Source organism: Heteronotia binoei, chromosome 3, assembly GCF_032191835.1.
Source record: "Heteronotia binoei isolate CCM8104 ecotype False Entrance Well chromosome 3, APGP_CSIRO_Hbin_v1, whole genome shotgun sequence".
Taxonomy (NCBI): domain Eukaryota; kingdom Metazoa; phylum Chordata; class Lepidosauria; order Squamata; family Gekkonidae; genus Heteronotia; species Heteronotia binoei.
In genome coordinates this window covers 166106102-166122663 of record NC_083225.1, presented here as the reverse complement: position 1 = coordinate 166122663, position 16562 = coordinate 166106102, and the positions used below count along the sequence as shown (strand labels likewise).

The 16562-nt window shown below is 43.1% G+C and overlaps 1 protein-coding gene across 2 annotated transcripts in view; it reads right to left on the bottom strand.

Moving 5' to 3' along the window:
* Positions 1-16562, bottom strand: part of ARHGAP20 (Rho GTPase activating protein 20) — a 123858-nt gene that overhangs the window by 39489 nt on the left and 67807 nt on the right. For both annotated transcript variants that reach the window (XM_060234836.1, XM_060234837.1), the window contains one exon: positions 7502-7672. In XM_060234836.1, coding sequence (XP_060090819.1) covers positions 7502-7672 — 171 coding nt within the window. The remainder of the gene's footprint in view (positions 1-7501; positions 7673-16562) is intronic.

Below are 16562 nucleotides of genomic sequence, written 5' to 3'. Positions count from 1 at the left end.
TCTTGGAGCTCATTCACAGAACTCCCAGTGGTCTGATCTGTTTTGTCCCTAAAACCTCGGGGGGGGGGGCAGTGATAGCTAATGGTATCCAAACAAGGGAAAATTCCAGCCCTTCAATTGTGATTTTTTTTTGCACTGGAAAGATCTCTGGAAAAAATCCTGGCTACATATCTAGCTCACTTGGTTCCCTGAGACAATCCATCAATGTGGTTAACAGCTGAACATAATAGGGACCTTTTCCAGATGCAGATTCTCCTCTCTTACTACTGCAATAATAAGAAAAGCTTTATCTTGTGAAATTCTTACTGCTATAAAATTATTAGAAAGGAATCATATTCCATAGTGAGTCTAGCCTGGACATCAGGTCGGCTTACATTGAAAAGCAGGCCCTATCCATGTAACTCATCACATTTCAGATATCACATGTAATAAGGTCTGCTAAATTTCTCTCCTTAAACCAGTTCTGCTTTATTCCCATCATAAACTGTCATTATTCTCTGGACACTTTAAATTTCTAACAATATGCTTGTACTCTTAAAATAGTTTCCTCCAAATACTGTACAACCCTATCTATTGATCTCTCGACTAGATTGTTCTTAACCTGTTAGTTTTTTTTAAGCCTTTCAACTTTTAAAGGCTGCTAACTATTTTCCTGACATTTCTTCTCTGTCTTTAACAGCTACCAAAAATGCAAAATTTTATAGGTGAGCCTTTTCCAAGCATGAAAAAGGCATGGTGATGGGAAGAAACTTTGCTTCATCTGCTGAACTTTCAGGCAGCTATTAGAAGCACAACAACAGTCCTACCACAAAGAAGTTATACCAACACATTGCCTAGTTCCAAAAGAAAAAGAAAAAAGACATTTCACTAAAAAAAAATACAGAAAAAGAAAACTCTTCTTAAGTAAAAATTTTTCAAGACGAATTGAATCAAGTGCTGTTCATCACAATTATGCATTCCGTTACCCACAACCTTTCCCCATGAACTGGCTCCTAGCAAAATCTGAATGAAGTTGCAACTCTGAGAAAAACCCTTGTCTTTAGCTTTTATCAACAATTCAAATGTTAAAATGATTTATATCTTACTTTTACACTGTGCCCAGTTTGATCCAACATGGCTGAAATACCTATGGAAGCAGTGCGACTGTGTAGGGTCTTCCAGGATTCTCTGTCCATGGCCTTACACAACCCATCTCAGTTGCCTCCTTTCTCTTCAGTTCTATTCAGCTGGTGCCCATCCCCATGGTTATGTAAGTGGGGCAACATCTCAAATCACTACACTACGTCCCTCCTTTTTCTGTTATCAGTTTCTTTCAGCTGCTGCTTACCATTTGACGTCATGCTCATTCTTGACCCTTTTCTCCTAAGTCTGTTCAGTATGGCAGTCTTTGCTACTTTTCTTAATGTGAGGTGTGCTGGTTGAAAGTCATGTAAATTAAGTCTGAAGTGAAAGTGGGGATTGGCATAACAGCTGCTGATATCACACAAACATGTTGATGTCTCCCCTATGTTGGGAAAGGCAATGCTATTTACCTGACTCAGTTCCTAAGAGGAAGGGACAAGTGGATTTTCTCCCAAAGTCTCAGGTTCCAATAATACACTCTTCACTTTCATTTCCCTCTCAGCTTTCAGTTTGCAACTTAATGTACACATTGACTAAGCAGTTCAGGAGGGAAAGACAGACTCAAAGAAAGTTTTTATAAACAGTTTCTAAGGGCACAGTGTCACTGGGGAAAACCTGCCGACAACTCAGGATTTCTCTTGTTTTAGAAATGGTGCTTTGGGGGGGGGGGGCTGATACTGCTTGGGTCCATAGTGTGGAGAGTGGAGGGGCTCCTGTATGACTAGGGGGGTTCTTGAAAATGGCAGGGAGGACAGCAGGGGGCCCCCACAAACAGTCCCAAGCATGATCACCTGTCCCTCCAGCAGAATTTTTAAAGCAAGAGAATTCCTAAAGCAAAATACAGAATAAAAAAGTCTCCTTAAGTAAAAATCCTTCAAGACAAATTGCCTGCATCAAGTGCTGTCCATTACAATTATGCATTCAGTTACCTACCACCTTTTCCCATGAAATGGCATCACCAGGTTGTCCCTGTCAAGGCCAGATTGTCTAGTTGTGCCCTGAGAGTTACTAAGCTGGCTAAGAATGTGAAAGGGAAGTCCCAGACTCAAATCTAAGCCATGAACTTACAAGTCAGCCTTAAGGAAGCCACGAGTGAACTGTGGCTCAATGGCAGAGCATCCAGGAATTTTTTTCAGGGGGGGGCACTAATTAAAGTAAATTTAATTAAAGCTCCTTGCCTGGCCATCCCCAGGTCACAAGATGCCTCCAGACTGGGTGTGTGTTTGTGTGCTTCTAATTTTCCTTGGGCAGCACCAGGGGCAGAGAGAAGCTGGGCATACAGACACACAGCCCACCACAGCCTGCCCAGCCGCCAGCCCCTCCAGCAACTGGCTGACCCGCATGGCTCAAGCTCTCTGTCCATCCCCTCCCTTCCCAGTGGAGCCCCATGCTTCCTTCCCCTCCATTGCCTCCTCCTCCTGTGAGCTGGCAAGTGTGGAGGAGGAGGGGAGCCATGGAAAAGGAGAAGCTACTGTGAAGAAGCAGCATGACTTAAGATGTTTAAAAATTAAAGTGAAAGGGGGTGGGGTAGGGGCACCCCAATTTGAAAGGGGGCGCTGGCCTCTATGTTCCACTGCTTATTACACTCCTGCACACAGAAAGTCCCAGGTTCAATCCCAAGCACTTCCAGTTAAAAGAATCAACTATCTGGTGATGTGGAAAACATGTGATACACCCAGAGAGAGCTGCTGCCAGCCCTTAACAGGGCAATGGTCTGATTCAGTAGAAGGCAACTTCTTGTATATATTCTCTACCTCCCTCCTGGCACTGTGTCATGATTCATGAAGGCAATAATCCTGCCCTACTTTACAGACTTGTTCTAAGGATTATTGAGACAGTGTATGTGAGATACTGTGAGTACTCTGAAGTATTATATAAATATTTAACAATATTATCATCCTTTGTTTGCCCCTAGCTTTCAATAATCAGATTTATATGACTCTGCAGGATTCAGCTAAATGCTAGACCTACTCATGACCAAGGGCCTGGTTACTCGCTTCTCACTGTCACCTTACCTGACATTGCCTTGGGATTTACCTGGACTACAAGTGAAAGCAAAACCTAGCCGCTGTTTTTCCTAGGGGGAAAAAAACAATGGGGATGGAAAATGATTTACCATGAAGAAGCAGAGTGCGCGCACATACTTTCATTTTCTTTCTTTGGAAAAGCAGCTACAAAGATTTTGGGGATACATATATGCCAGTAACACATAGTTAGGCCCTTTGATGGTTCTCTGGACAATAAAGAGAGATATCCCCGAGTCAGCTTATTTTTCACCTGGTTCTTAGGGCTTTTTGGTGAGCGCTTGATTACGCTGGACTTGCAGTGAGAATCTGACACACATTTGCTACTGGATTTTGACAGGAATGTGCAAAGAGAAAAAGAAAACCCCTAGGAGGATTGCACAGAAGAAGCGAGGTTGCCTGCACAATGTCAGGGGAGCCTAGTTTTCCAGGACATAACTCCTACAGACACCACGCAGAGAGGATGGGAGAAAGCAAAGGACAAAAGACCAAAAGTATATCAGCTGCAAGCCAGGAGAGCCAGAACTGGGGCAGAATAAAACAAGGTAACATACACCCCGGTTTTTACCTCTGAGCAAGGGGCACAGTGTGCATTGAGAACCCTTTTAATGCTCTCTGCAACCAGAGTTACAAAATCCTTTCATTTAGCAAGCATACTGTGGAGCCTCTCTTGTGTTTCCGCATAAATGGGAACTGCTTGGAAGACGCTCCTCAACAGAAGGTGATCACACCGAGGAGTCTGGATAAGCTGCCTGTGTGCAATCAGGCTTGACACTGAGCTTGGATTATTCACTCGACCATTCACAATTAAATCGAATTTATGAGCTGGACCTCTCAAATGCCAGCCTCACATAGTAGCGCTTGTGGTTTCAGGCGAACATGTGATTATACATGAAGGAGGAAAATGAGAGGGGGAAAGTCCTCGGAGATAATGGGCGTAGTGGAGTGGATGCATGATGCATTTGTTCACAGCCATGCATTCGTTCCTTTGGAAGGTGATCACAGAGGGCCAATATTATATACACACTCTTCATAGGAATTCAAGGGACAGCTGCCATCTTCATACCCTGTCTGAGCATTTCCTAAAGGCACATAGCTGGATACTGTCTGCTAGAGGATGCCGGACAAGATGAGCCCTTGGTCAGGTCTAGCAAAGCAGTCTTTGTGTTTTTTATGAACGGGTGCTTGGTGATGTCACCATACAGACAGTCTTATGTCAGGAAAGGTAAAACAGAAGAGAGGCCATGCCTTCCATCTGCATCCCCGCCCCTCTCTGATCAGAATTCCCTTCCTGTTTTAACAACAGCATAAGTATTATTATTTTTAACAGTTTAATGTCAGTGCTGAAGGCTAAATTGGTCCCTGGTTAAATCAGATTGTTAACTGGCTTTGAATGCTGGCCAAAAGCCCTGGTTAAATGGTGAACATGAACAGCCAGCTGCACTCATATATCTTTATTAATGCTGGTGCCCAAGCAATGGGTAACCATTGTTAAGTCAAGAAAAGGAAATTTGTGATAGAGGACAAATAAGGGGACAGGAGGGGGGCACAGTGAAAGGGCTACTCTGGCAGTCAGTTCCTAATCTCCTAATCAAAGTTACATCATCTGTGTTAAACCTAAGTAATTGATTTATAGTTCTCTGAATTCCTGGAAATGCCTATGAAGGTGCACTAGAGCCAGTTTGGTGTAGTGGTTAAGTTTGCAGACTCTTATCTGGGAGAACCGGGTTTGATTCCCCACTCCTCCACTTGCACCTGCTGGCATGGCCTTGCAGCAGCCATAGCTCTGACAGAGGTTGTCCTTGAAAGGGCAGCTGCTGTGAGAGCCCTCTCCAGCCCCACGCACCTCACAGGGTGTCTGTTGTGGGGGAGGAAGGTAAAGGAGATTGTGAGCTGCTCTGAGACTCTTCGGAGTGGAGGGCGGAAGATAAATCCAATATCTTCTTCTTCTTCATCTTGAGTTTGTAACAGAGTCTCACTTTCTTCCCTAATCATTAGGTGACATAGAGTTGCCAACCCCCATATAGGCAATCAAGAAACAACTTTGCCAAAAAATCAAACTCTTAATTAAATTAGGAAAAATATTTAATTCTATAAATGCACAAACATCATCAAATTCATACAATGATATCCAAAAGGTTAAAAGGAAAGTCCCACTGATAATATGTCCATTCAACTGGGTAACTCTGGAAGAGTTTTTCAGTCTTCAATGGGTATATAACTCCAGCTTCTTCTTATAGTACAGTCCAACCTCAGATATCAACTACAAAGGAGAAATTAATCCTCATGTGATTGCCAGCTTTTCATCACGTTTCACTGTTTCCAGTTTTTTCAAGCTGATCAACTAACCTATGGATGGAAATATTGCAACAGACAACATAATAGCCAACATACATATAAGAAGCTGGAGTTATATACTCATTGAAGATTGAAAAACTCTTCCAGAGTCACCCAGTTGAATGGACATATTATCAGTGGGACTTTCCTTTTAACCTTTTTGATATCATTGTATAAATTTGTATGAATTTGATGATGTTTGTGAATTTATAGAATGAAATATTTTTCCTAGTTTAATTAAGAGTTTGATTTTTTGGCACAGCTGTTTCTTGATTGCTTATCTATACTGTGTTGCCACTGTTTTTTCTTACTTAACCCCCAGGTAGGAAATTACAACATCTCCAGACTACATGAATTTATTCCACTTCTCCTGGAGAAAATGACTTTGGTAGACCGCATGGCATTATACCCTACCGAGGTCCATCCCCTACCTAAACCCCAATCTCCCAGGCTTCCCCCTCAAATCTCCAGGTATTTTGCAACCAGGAGTTGACAACTTCACTTTCTATTGCAAAAATGTTAAAACTCTATAAGGCCATATATAGGGATTTATGGATGCTACCTGGCTTGAAGAGCGAATGCTCAAATGTGACCATGAACATGTTATTTAAATAAAAGGGTCTCTTTCATAGTTCTTCCAGACTCCTTCTGGACGCACTTTTTACTTTGAGGAATGAAGTAAGAAAACATTCCAGTCCCTAGCCAACACCGATGCAAGTCAGAAGCAGTCCTGCCTTTTCCAAGAATCAAATATTTTTCCCCCTTGTCACAACTAGTTTTGGAAACAGGAATGACTGGGTAGCTGCTGGAATATTATTTGTTCGCAACAGCTTACAGATCAGAAATGCCAGTTTCATGTTCCATGATGCCACCTTGTAACAAAAGGATAATGACATTTCCCACTTCCACATTTTACCCCATTCTTCGTTCCTAACAATAACAAAACCTAAAATCATGTAGCCGCGCTTGCTCATATTCATCCCAGTCAAGTTTCACTTTTGCTTCTTCCTTCCTCTGACATATGCATAATATCCCATACATATGCCCATAATATCTTCCTGTCATTTGCCGTGGATAAACTGGACTGTCTCTACCCAAGAGAATAAAGGGACCACAAAGCAGACACTAAAAATGGAAACACCAAGGGGCTAAACAGAGGTTGCATCTCCCTTGTATCCTCCCCAATTCCACCACAAGGACTTTTGAGTTCCATGCTTGAGACTCAATTCCCAAACATTTGGTGGCCCAATTCAAACTGCTCCCCCATCTTGAAATGGCCTCAAGGACTGCTATTTGCCCTGTTACATAAAGTTACATGTACTGACAGCTACACATAAGTTTCCTTAGTGGGACAAACAGCCGCTCCCAAGGCTGTTTCAGATGAGAAGTGGCTTAAGTTCCCCTTGTCCATATGCCAGAGTCCTGATCAGAAACGGGCCTGGGAAGTGAGCCCCATGCACTGAACTTGCAAGGTTCAAAAATCCTTGTGGTGGACCCTGAGAGAATGCAAGGAAAATGGAACATATTCAGAAAACAAGGTCTGCAAGATTATCACATTGTTCCAGAATAAGCTTTTCTGAATCACAGCTCATGTCTTCAAACCAAAATCTATTATTGAAGGTACCACAAAACTCCTGCTTACCAATGCAGTGAGATATTATTCACCTCTATGCAGTAGTCCCACAACAACCCATGTGTTTAGCATCTGCCACTGCTCCCCTGTTCACATCAAGTATGCCATGGTAAAAAAACTATAAAGGTTTAATGTGTAAGCCACATAACTGTTCAGCACACACCCACAAGAAAGAAAGAAAGAAAGAAAGAAAGAAAGAAAGAAAGAAAGAAAGAAAGAAAGAAAGAAAGAAAGAAAGAAAGAAAGAAAGAAAGAAAGAAAGAAAGAAAGAAAGAAAGAAAGAAAGAAAGAAAGAAAGAAAGAAAGAGAAGTGTTAGCTGTGCGAAAAAGCATGGTAGTTCACATCACAGCATTCCAGGGTGAAAATTAAAAGCTGTGGGCTTACTTGGGCTTGGCAACCACAAGGATGTCTGTGAAAAGGAAAAGGTGTCGCTCCTGGGTCTGCAGGCCCGTCTTCAGCTGTACATGTCCTTCCAAGAGCAGTGTTCTGTTGGGGGAGAGGAAGGACTGGACTAGCAGACATGTCTCTGGACTGATTGGGGAGAAGCAACCTTCCCTGTAGCAAAAAAGAAAAAGGGAACAGCAAGAGACCATCAGCCTAGCAATGAATTAAAGATGATTTTGCAGAACATTCTGCTCCTAGCTGCCTGGTTTTCAACAGCCATTAACTCACCCACAGCTTTTGATCTGAAATTATTTAGATTTTTCGAGCGCCCTTTTTCAGGCATTACAGGAAAGACGTTGAAACCCCAATGACAGGTATGTCTGTTGCCAGTTCAGGAGATCAGTTGAGCTCCTGCATTCTAGATGCATAGGAGGCTTAAGCTTGTACCAAGTCCCCTACCTGTCCACACAGGGACAACTGTGAGGCCAGCATTACTTTGCAGTAAGTAGGATTAGCTTCTAGCTTTTAATACAGTAGGTACCAGAAGGGGTGAGGGATGAGGAGGAAAAGTAGGAAATGAAGGCTGCTAACAGACCGGCACGTTGGGTCAACCCAGAGATGCCTTAGAAGGCACCTGAAAAAAACTGTCCACACGGTAACATCTGGCAGCCGTCCCAATCCCATACCCTGTCCTCTGGGCCAATCCACCCTCCTCAAAAAGGCACCACGTCAAAAGTGGTGCCTTTTCGCTGGAGCACTTCCGAAGCGGCTCCCAGACGTCCAGAAGGCTGGGAAGCACCTGAAGAGCGCCCAGGGAGCCGCCAATGGGATGCGTGAGCATTCCAGATGCTCCCCAGGCACCCACAGCCTGCCCCTTTTTCAGGTGCCATCTGGCAGCTCTGGGGTGCTCTATTTCCGACCGACTTTATTTGGGGTGGCCTCAAGCCACCCCAAACCGGCTGTCTGATATCACCACTAGTGTAGAGGTTAGAGCATCAGACTAGGATTTGGGACACCCAGGTTCGAATTCCATAGAAGCTCGCTGGGTGTCCTGGGTCAGTCGCACTCTCTTTTGCCTAACCTACCTCACAGGGTTGTTGTGAGGATAAAACAGAGGAGAGAAGAATAATGTAGGCCACTTTGTATTCTCATTGGGCTGAAAGGCAGGGCACAAACACAAATGAAATAAAATCAGAACAGCAGTGGGGACCTGCCATACATCCTAATTCATCTACCAAAACAAATTTATACTAAACGATATGCTTCCTGTTTGCAGCCACACCTGTTTTGGGAAGCAGTTATATCTATTTTGGAATTTCTTGGGCTTTGTGTAGCTCTACAAACAAAGAAAGAACATTGAACAATTTTCTGTAAAAAAGTTTTTGGAATACTACTGAATATTGTTTAGTATAAAATTTTTTGGTACAGTTTGGTATAGTTGTTAAGGAGAGCCAGTTTGGTGTAGTGGTTAAGTGTGCAGACTCTTATCTGGGAGAACCGGGTTTGATTCCCCACTCCTCCACTTGCACCTGCTAGAATGGCCTTGGGTCAGCCATAGCTCTGGCAGAGGTTGTCCTTGAAAGGGCAGCTGCTGTGAGAGCCCTCTCCAGCCCCACCCACCTCACAGGGTGTCTGTTGTGGGGGAGGAAGGTAAAGGAGATTGTGAGCCGCTCTGAGACTCTTTGGAGTGGAGGGCGGGATATAAATCCAATATCATCTTCTTCTTCTTCTACATGCATTAGTAAAAACCTTCACAGAGTGTTCTATATTTATTTGCCTATACATCCTAATTCAGCAGTGTACAAAGCAAAAGTCACTTTTAGAAATGTTTCTGATTCTCTGCACGTGCAGGTGTTACACATTTGCATTTTGTACAGCCACAAAGTATTCTGTTGGGAAGTCTTACGCTCCCCTCCCCTCCCCTTTAAATGGACTTGAGGCACAGAATAGCCAATGGGAGGCCCAGGGGTCAATTCCAGGCCTCCCATCCAACCCCCAATATAAACCTGACCACAAAAAAACCCTTCCTCTCATGCACAACATATTATGAATTCCTGTTCTCCAAAGCTGGGATACACCCAAACCTCCTCCCCTTGCAGTGTGAAGTTTATACAAAACAGGCGACAAGCTCTCCCTCATGCATAAGGATACACAGAGGAGAGAGAAATGGTAGCTTCAGGAGGCAGACTCTACAGCATCGCATCCCTGCTGAGCTCCCTTCTGTCTCTGAACCCCACCCTCTCCTAGGTTTATCTCCAGAGCTCTAGGGATACCTTAACCCAGAGTTGGCAATCCTCCTCACACACCTCAGCTGATAGCTCAGGCTTCATGCTTCACGCTGTCATCCGCCTGCCCGTTGAAGCTGAAGTTAAGCTACAACTAAATGAAGAACTTCTAAAATTCATTTTGGAATCGCCGTTTGCACACATCGCTGCAATTTTCGATCTGTATTACCCCTGCCCCCTTTTACAGGTCATCAATGCACATAAGCACATACTGGCAAGATATTTTAATATTCCTTTCTAAGTAGCGCAGTGGGGTTTTTTGTGTTTTTTTTAGGAGGAACGCACAGGAATGGAGTTCTGGCTGGCTTGGTGTCGGGTATGTGGCCTAATATGCAGCTAAGTTCCTGCTGGGCTTTTTCTACAACCCCGCCCCCCCGGTGTAGTGTATTAACTAATGCCTTTGTGTACATCAAAAACCCACATGGGGAGGGAATGGGAAGATCCGTGCAAAATGTAATATATATTTAGGCTCTTGGAAACCAGGCCTTTATTTATTTATCTAATTTAAAAGCACCTGGATGCTGCTCTGAAAAAAAAAAGTCACACCATTTGGAACCCCAACATCTGGGAAGAAAGTCAAATGGGCAAAATTTGGATCTCACTCCTAACTAAAATTCCATTTAAACGGACAGGCTGAACAGTTATTACTTTCAAAACCAAAGAATGAAGCCCAGTCCTTTACTTTTTGCTACAATAAACTTTTCATTTCAGTGGAAATCTGTTCTATTTGTTAGCAGAAACGACATCTTGACTCCACTGCAAATGCTGAAGGAAGAGCATTTGAAATTTGGAATCCAGTCCAAAGCATCCCAAGGAGAGCCAAAAACTGAGGCGTAGTTCAAATATAATTTTAGGAAAGCGGTATCTGACAAAGAGCTCCATCTTTGAAACCAGCAACACCCAGCATCTCTTCAAGCAAAGCGGGCTTGGACTGAATTTCACTCATCCCCACCCAATGCTCAGATATAATCTTCAGTTCAGCTCTCTGTGTCATAGGAATGCACAGGTCTCACTCTCTCATCCCAGCTTTGAATCTGCCCGGGTGCCGTTCCCACTCCCTTACCAGGAGCAACAGCTGTCCACCAAGTGAACTCTGCAGGTCCACTGCCCTGGGCTAATGGGGAGTCTGGATGCTTCCAGGCTTTTCTCTTCCCAGTGTTTGTTGTGACCCTTGCTGAGTGCAGCTGGATTACTCAGGGGTCTGGGGATAATGCTGACTTGGGAAACCCTGACAGCTGGTGCTGGCAGGACATGCACTTCATTTGGCATGCAAGAGCATGAGTCACTTTCACTGGCCGGCAAGGAGGTTGCAAATTGCTGCTGCCTAACAGCATCCACATTTAGCCTCTTATTTCTCAGCTTTGTCAAGAACCCTTTTTTAAAAAATAAAAATAAAAAATCACTGCTTAATTGTGTTAAGGATTCCTTTGAGTTTTGCGTTATTAATTCAGCACTCAGATGTTTACCAGCAAGCAAAGAAAGATGATTGATGGCAGAAATAAATTACCTGGTGGTTTGCAAGCAACCCTGCAGAGGTCCTGTTTGGAAAGGGATTTAAGGGTGCCCCAAAGCCCCATGCCCTGACCTGGATGGCCCAGCTTAGTCACATCTCAGAAACTAAGCAGGGTTGCCCTGGTCAGTACTTGGATGGGAGACCACCACAGAAGTCCAGGGTTGCTACACACAGGCAGGCAATGGCAAACCTCCTCCAAACATCTCTTGCCTTGAAAACCCTAACAGGTTGCCATAAGTTGGCTGCAAGTTGATGGCACTTTCCACCAACAAAAGCTCTTTGTGTATGTATGTGCCACCAAGTCACCACTGCCCACGATCAATGTTTCCTCTAAGCTGCAGAGTTTTGTGAGCAAAAATTCTACTTTGTGAGCCACTGGCATTAAAGTTGCGAGCTGCTGCATAAATTACTGTGCTCTGGGGTCATCCTTCCTGAGCTAAGAAAAACATGTGAGCTGGAGGCTAAAAATCTGTGAGCTAGCTCATGCTAACTCAGCTTAGGGGGAACATGATCCCAGCAAGGAGCTTTCAAAGAAAGTGAGAGGCACAGTCGTTTTCCATTGCTTCCCTCTGCAGTGTCTTTGTTGGTACTATCCTGTCCGAGTACTGACCCCACTTGGCTTCCAAAATCTGATGAGACTGGGCTACATCATGCCACCTTCCCTCCTAAAAGCTTTACAAAGTAGGCAAAATCTTACCTTCTGCATCATAGCTCCCTTTCCCTTGTTTTACATTTTCAAGTGAAGGATCAGAGGTGGAACCAAACCAGAATTTTTTACAAAGTCAAGATCAGAGTACTCAACATGGCCCTCTTCTCCTCTAGAATGAAGCAGCTGTTATTGCTGAGAAGCAGAATTTGGAGGGAAAGGGAGAACGGCTTATAAATGACTATGCAAAAGGGTATGGCTGAAACATCCTATATTTGTCCAGACAGGTTCAGGCCAGGGTTGCAACACCAGGTAACAAGTTGAGATTATCTTGGATCAGGTTGTACAGACAAAGTTGTGTTGTCACGTTTTTTTCCTTGCTTCCTGTACCTTTCACATCTGCCCAACACACAGGAAATATGTGGAACTGCAATTACAGAATAGCTTTATTCTGGGTTCTGGTGGACCCTCTGATTCCTTGGAAGGTCACTGGGATTCATCAAAAAGAAGATAATTGATGACCAAATCATAGCCAATCATGTGTCAAGGAGATAGTTTGCCCACTATTCTTTAAAATACACAGCTGTGACAGATACTGGGCATGTTAAGGTTGTACTTTCAGGTTAATAGGGAGGCCCAAAAGGGTTAGCCAGGTTCTGCACAAACTGTGTGCATCTTGAAACATGCTCCAGTATCCTCAGCTCTCATTGGATTTCCATGACAGACCAGACCAGACCAAACTAATCTCCTTGCTAGTTATATTAGTTATATGAGAGCCAGTTTGGCGTACTGATTAAGAGTGGAGGACTCTCATCTACAAAACTGGAGTTGATTCCCCACTCCTCCATATGCAGCTGCTGTGTGACCTTGGGTCAGTCAGTTCTCTCAGAACTGTTCTCTCAAGAGCAGTTTTCTCAGAGCTCTCTCAGCCCCAACTACCTCACAGGGTGTTTATTGTGGGGAGGGGAAGGGAAAGGAGATTGTAAGCTGCTCGGAGAAGGGTGGAGTGAAGGGTGGAGTATAAATCCAATCCTCCTGCTCGGAGTGAAGGGTGGAGTATAAATCCAATCCTCCTCCTCCTCGGTCCATCTGGCTTTATCTACTTCATCAGGCAAGTAACCTGTATCCCAGCCCTCTTTTCCATTGTAGATGCTGACAACTGGACCTGGGGGTCTTCTGCATGCAGAGCATGCTCTCAGTCATAACCTTCCCTCCCCACCATTCAAGGGCTTGCTAGCAGATTAAGTGATACAGAAAAGGCACCCTTAATGTAGGGAGTAAAGAACACTGCATCTGTTGAGTTCATATTTGTGAATCAATTGTTAAGGGCAGTAAAGAACACTGCATTTGTTGAGTCCATGTTTGTTAAAGGCACAGGATACTAGCCAAGAAAAAAAGTGATACTCTTATAAACAAATCCAAACAGAAAATAAAAACTTGAAGAAGGAGAAGGAGGAGAAGATGATGATATTGGATTTATATCCTGCCCTATACTCTGAATTTCAGAGCAGTCACAATCTCCTTTTACCTCCGCCCCCCACAACAGACACCCTGTGAGGTAGGAGGGGCTGAGAGAACACTTACAGCAGCTGCCCTTTCAAGGACAACTCCTACAAGAGCTATGGCTGGCCCAAGTAGCTGCAAGTGGAGGAGTGGGGAATCAAACTTAACAACTACACCAAACTGGCTATGACACAGAAAGTATAGCAGTGTCACTGAATACTGCCATTAGAACTATATCTCAAAATAAATAGTGTCTGAGAAAAATGTGGCCTGTTCTTACGTAGGTTGGTTAATGAAAAGTATCTAACCACTGCCCTCATTTTTGTTGTAAATACTAGGTTATCTCCTTCCCGCATCTATATTTTCTCCAAGATGCACTTGAAAATACTCAGCCAAGCTTATGTTAGTTGGGAACCTGCTTGTTATCACTGTTGGGAGAAACTCTGATCTAGAAATCGCAGTACTTCATATCTGTGCAGCTTTTTACCAGAGATCCCCCCCCCATCTGCATCTCTCATTGGAGTGTTCTTGACTGACCCTCCCATCTTGCCAGCATTCTGTTCCCATTCATCCTCAAGAAAAGGTTATGGGTAGCCACTGCTCTTCAACAACAAGATGTTTGCAATGCCAGCCTTTTTGACATCAAAGCTTATTCCTTTCCTTTCCTTTAATTCGATTAAAACTCCTTGACTAAAAGTCTTGAGCAGTCAAAAACCCATCTGTTAAGTAGCATCATCTGGACACAACACTGTATCAGTGGAAAAATTTTGCAATAGCATGGGTAAGGTTAGGAAATCTTTCAGATAAAAGCAGTAAAACTAGTTTGAGATTAGACAAAAATGAAAAATTATCTAGGTACTGTGTTAAAAACCTATTTCTATGTCTAATATAAAAAGGACACTCCAATAAAATATGTATTAAAGTACCAGTTTGCCCCAGCAAACAATCACAAAAGCAGACTGAATAAGAAACCATTTAAAATCTTCCCTTAATAATTGGGCTGTGTTGGAACTGGAGGCCTTTACACTGTCTCTTAGCCTCAGCCTTCAGAGGGGGCTAACAAAGAGTCAGAGTGAGAGACAGGCATAGGACACAGAGCATCCTTCCTTTCTTCTCTACTGCTCTCCCTTTGAAGTGCAGATTACTATTCTTTCACTCCAACTTGACACTGCTCTCACACACATTGCCAGGCTCTCCATCTTGGCACCATGAGAGCAGGACACATGTCTTGCATTTCTGGACATCCAGATAGTTAGAGTAGATAAGATATGCTGTCTCTCATCTTTCCTATCTAGTGAATGGAGTTCACATAATAAACTCCTTATTAGTTTGAATCTAAAGACATCTCCACATACCTTTTGTTTTTCGTGCTTGCACATACATGCAGCCTCAGCTAGCCACATGGCTTGTGCTAAGTTCAGTCTGGTATACTCTGCTAAGTTCCACAAATACATTGCCGTGATTTCACTTACAGAGATAGTGATTTTGAGATATTAAGAAAACTCTAAAATAATTTGGGATATTTCCATATAAATCACAGGAAGGCAGCAATTCTGGTGAATACAAAAAATATATGGAAGAGTAAACTCTGCAGACACAAGACTATGTGCTCAAAGTTTTTAAAATCCATTTTTCCCTTTCACAGACAGATTATAAAGTGGGCCAGTAAGTGGTGTATTAAGGAACACTTAGCTTATTTTTCAGAATGCCCTCCCAAAGCTTATTCATAAAACCAGAATAAAGTTGCAATCCTCAAATCAATTATTTTGAAGAAACTCCACCGACCTCAGTCTTTTTGAGGATTTTAAGCACTGGTTACTACTTCAGAAACAGGATATATCTTCAACTCACTGTCTTTTTAAAAAAAAAATGTGTGGGGGCATGCATATACATAGTGTTCTATTTATTGGGTTATATCAGGGCACTGAGCTCAGATAGGAATTGCAGCATCTGTAGAAACACATTCGAGAATTTTTCTACTGTACAGCTTATTCACTACCTTAAGTATTTTTGGACTTTCTCAGTTTCATCAGCATGTAAATGCTTCTCATATCACGTGCTAAACTAAATGGTGTTATAACACCAAAGCACTATTCTTCAGCTGGGAGGCAAGAGACATCAGAAAAGGGTTAGCTGAAATGAAGAGAACCATTTGACAAGTCTTACTGGCACCAGGTCTATGAACATTCACGGTTCTGAGAGATCACAAAGTGTGTGTGTGTGTGCGTGCGTGCATGTATGCACTTGTGAAAGCAGTACAGGGAGCTGAAATGGCACAGCAGGTAGAAGAGCCCAGGCAGAGGGAACAAATCCACACAAGCAGAGGTTTCCAATTCACGTACGTATGATACATCTAGCAAATTTAAAAGGGGGGCACAGTTTTATAAATGTTTTACTTTATTAAGGCAATATATAAAACTTTGTATTACTGCAATTTGGAAAAGTAATTAATGGGAGCTTTCAAACTCTCAAATGGCAAGCATCAGCACAAAAGTTTGCACTGTTTTGTGACCAAAGCAACTGGCTTTATTTCTTCTCATTTTGACCTCATGGGCGACCTTTCCTAATGCCAAAACAAACTGCAGAACCTGCTTCCTTTGATCTTTGTGTGTGAGAATTTTTTTATTTTCCAGTGACTAGCTTATGCTTGCTCCTCAGATTCTTCATAAAATGCAGCTTGCATGACATTGGTCCTGCTGATCTTCAAAAAGTATGTATGGATGGTTATCTTTTCTGGGCAAGAGGATGACCAATCCATTCACAACTGTAGCTCAAGCATCCCCATGGACAGACATTTTCAGATCCTTGTTTTAAGAGATGCAAAGATTTAGAAAGAGAAAAAGCAGGGAGTGGCCTTTCACCCTTATCTTCAGAGATCCGCTGTGACAGATGGACTGTGCTTATTACTGGGCACTTTAATATGCTCACCTGCCCAATTTCAATCCTGCCCATTTCAACATTGAGTCCTACCCACATTGTCTGACAAAATACCACTGTATTTCACACAGTTCCTCTACTATCTGCACTGGTGGCTCAGAAGCATTATAGCCCCAGTGTAAGAAATGCAATTCAAACAGCAATATCAGTCCAACACCTTGTGAAACAGAAAGAAAA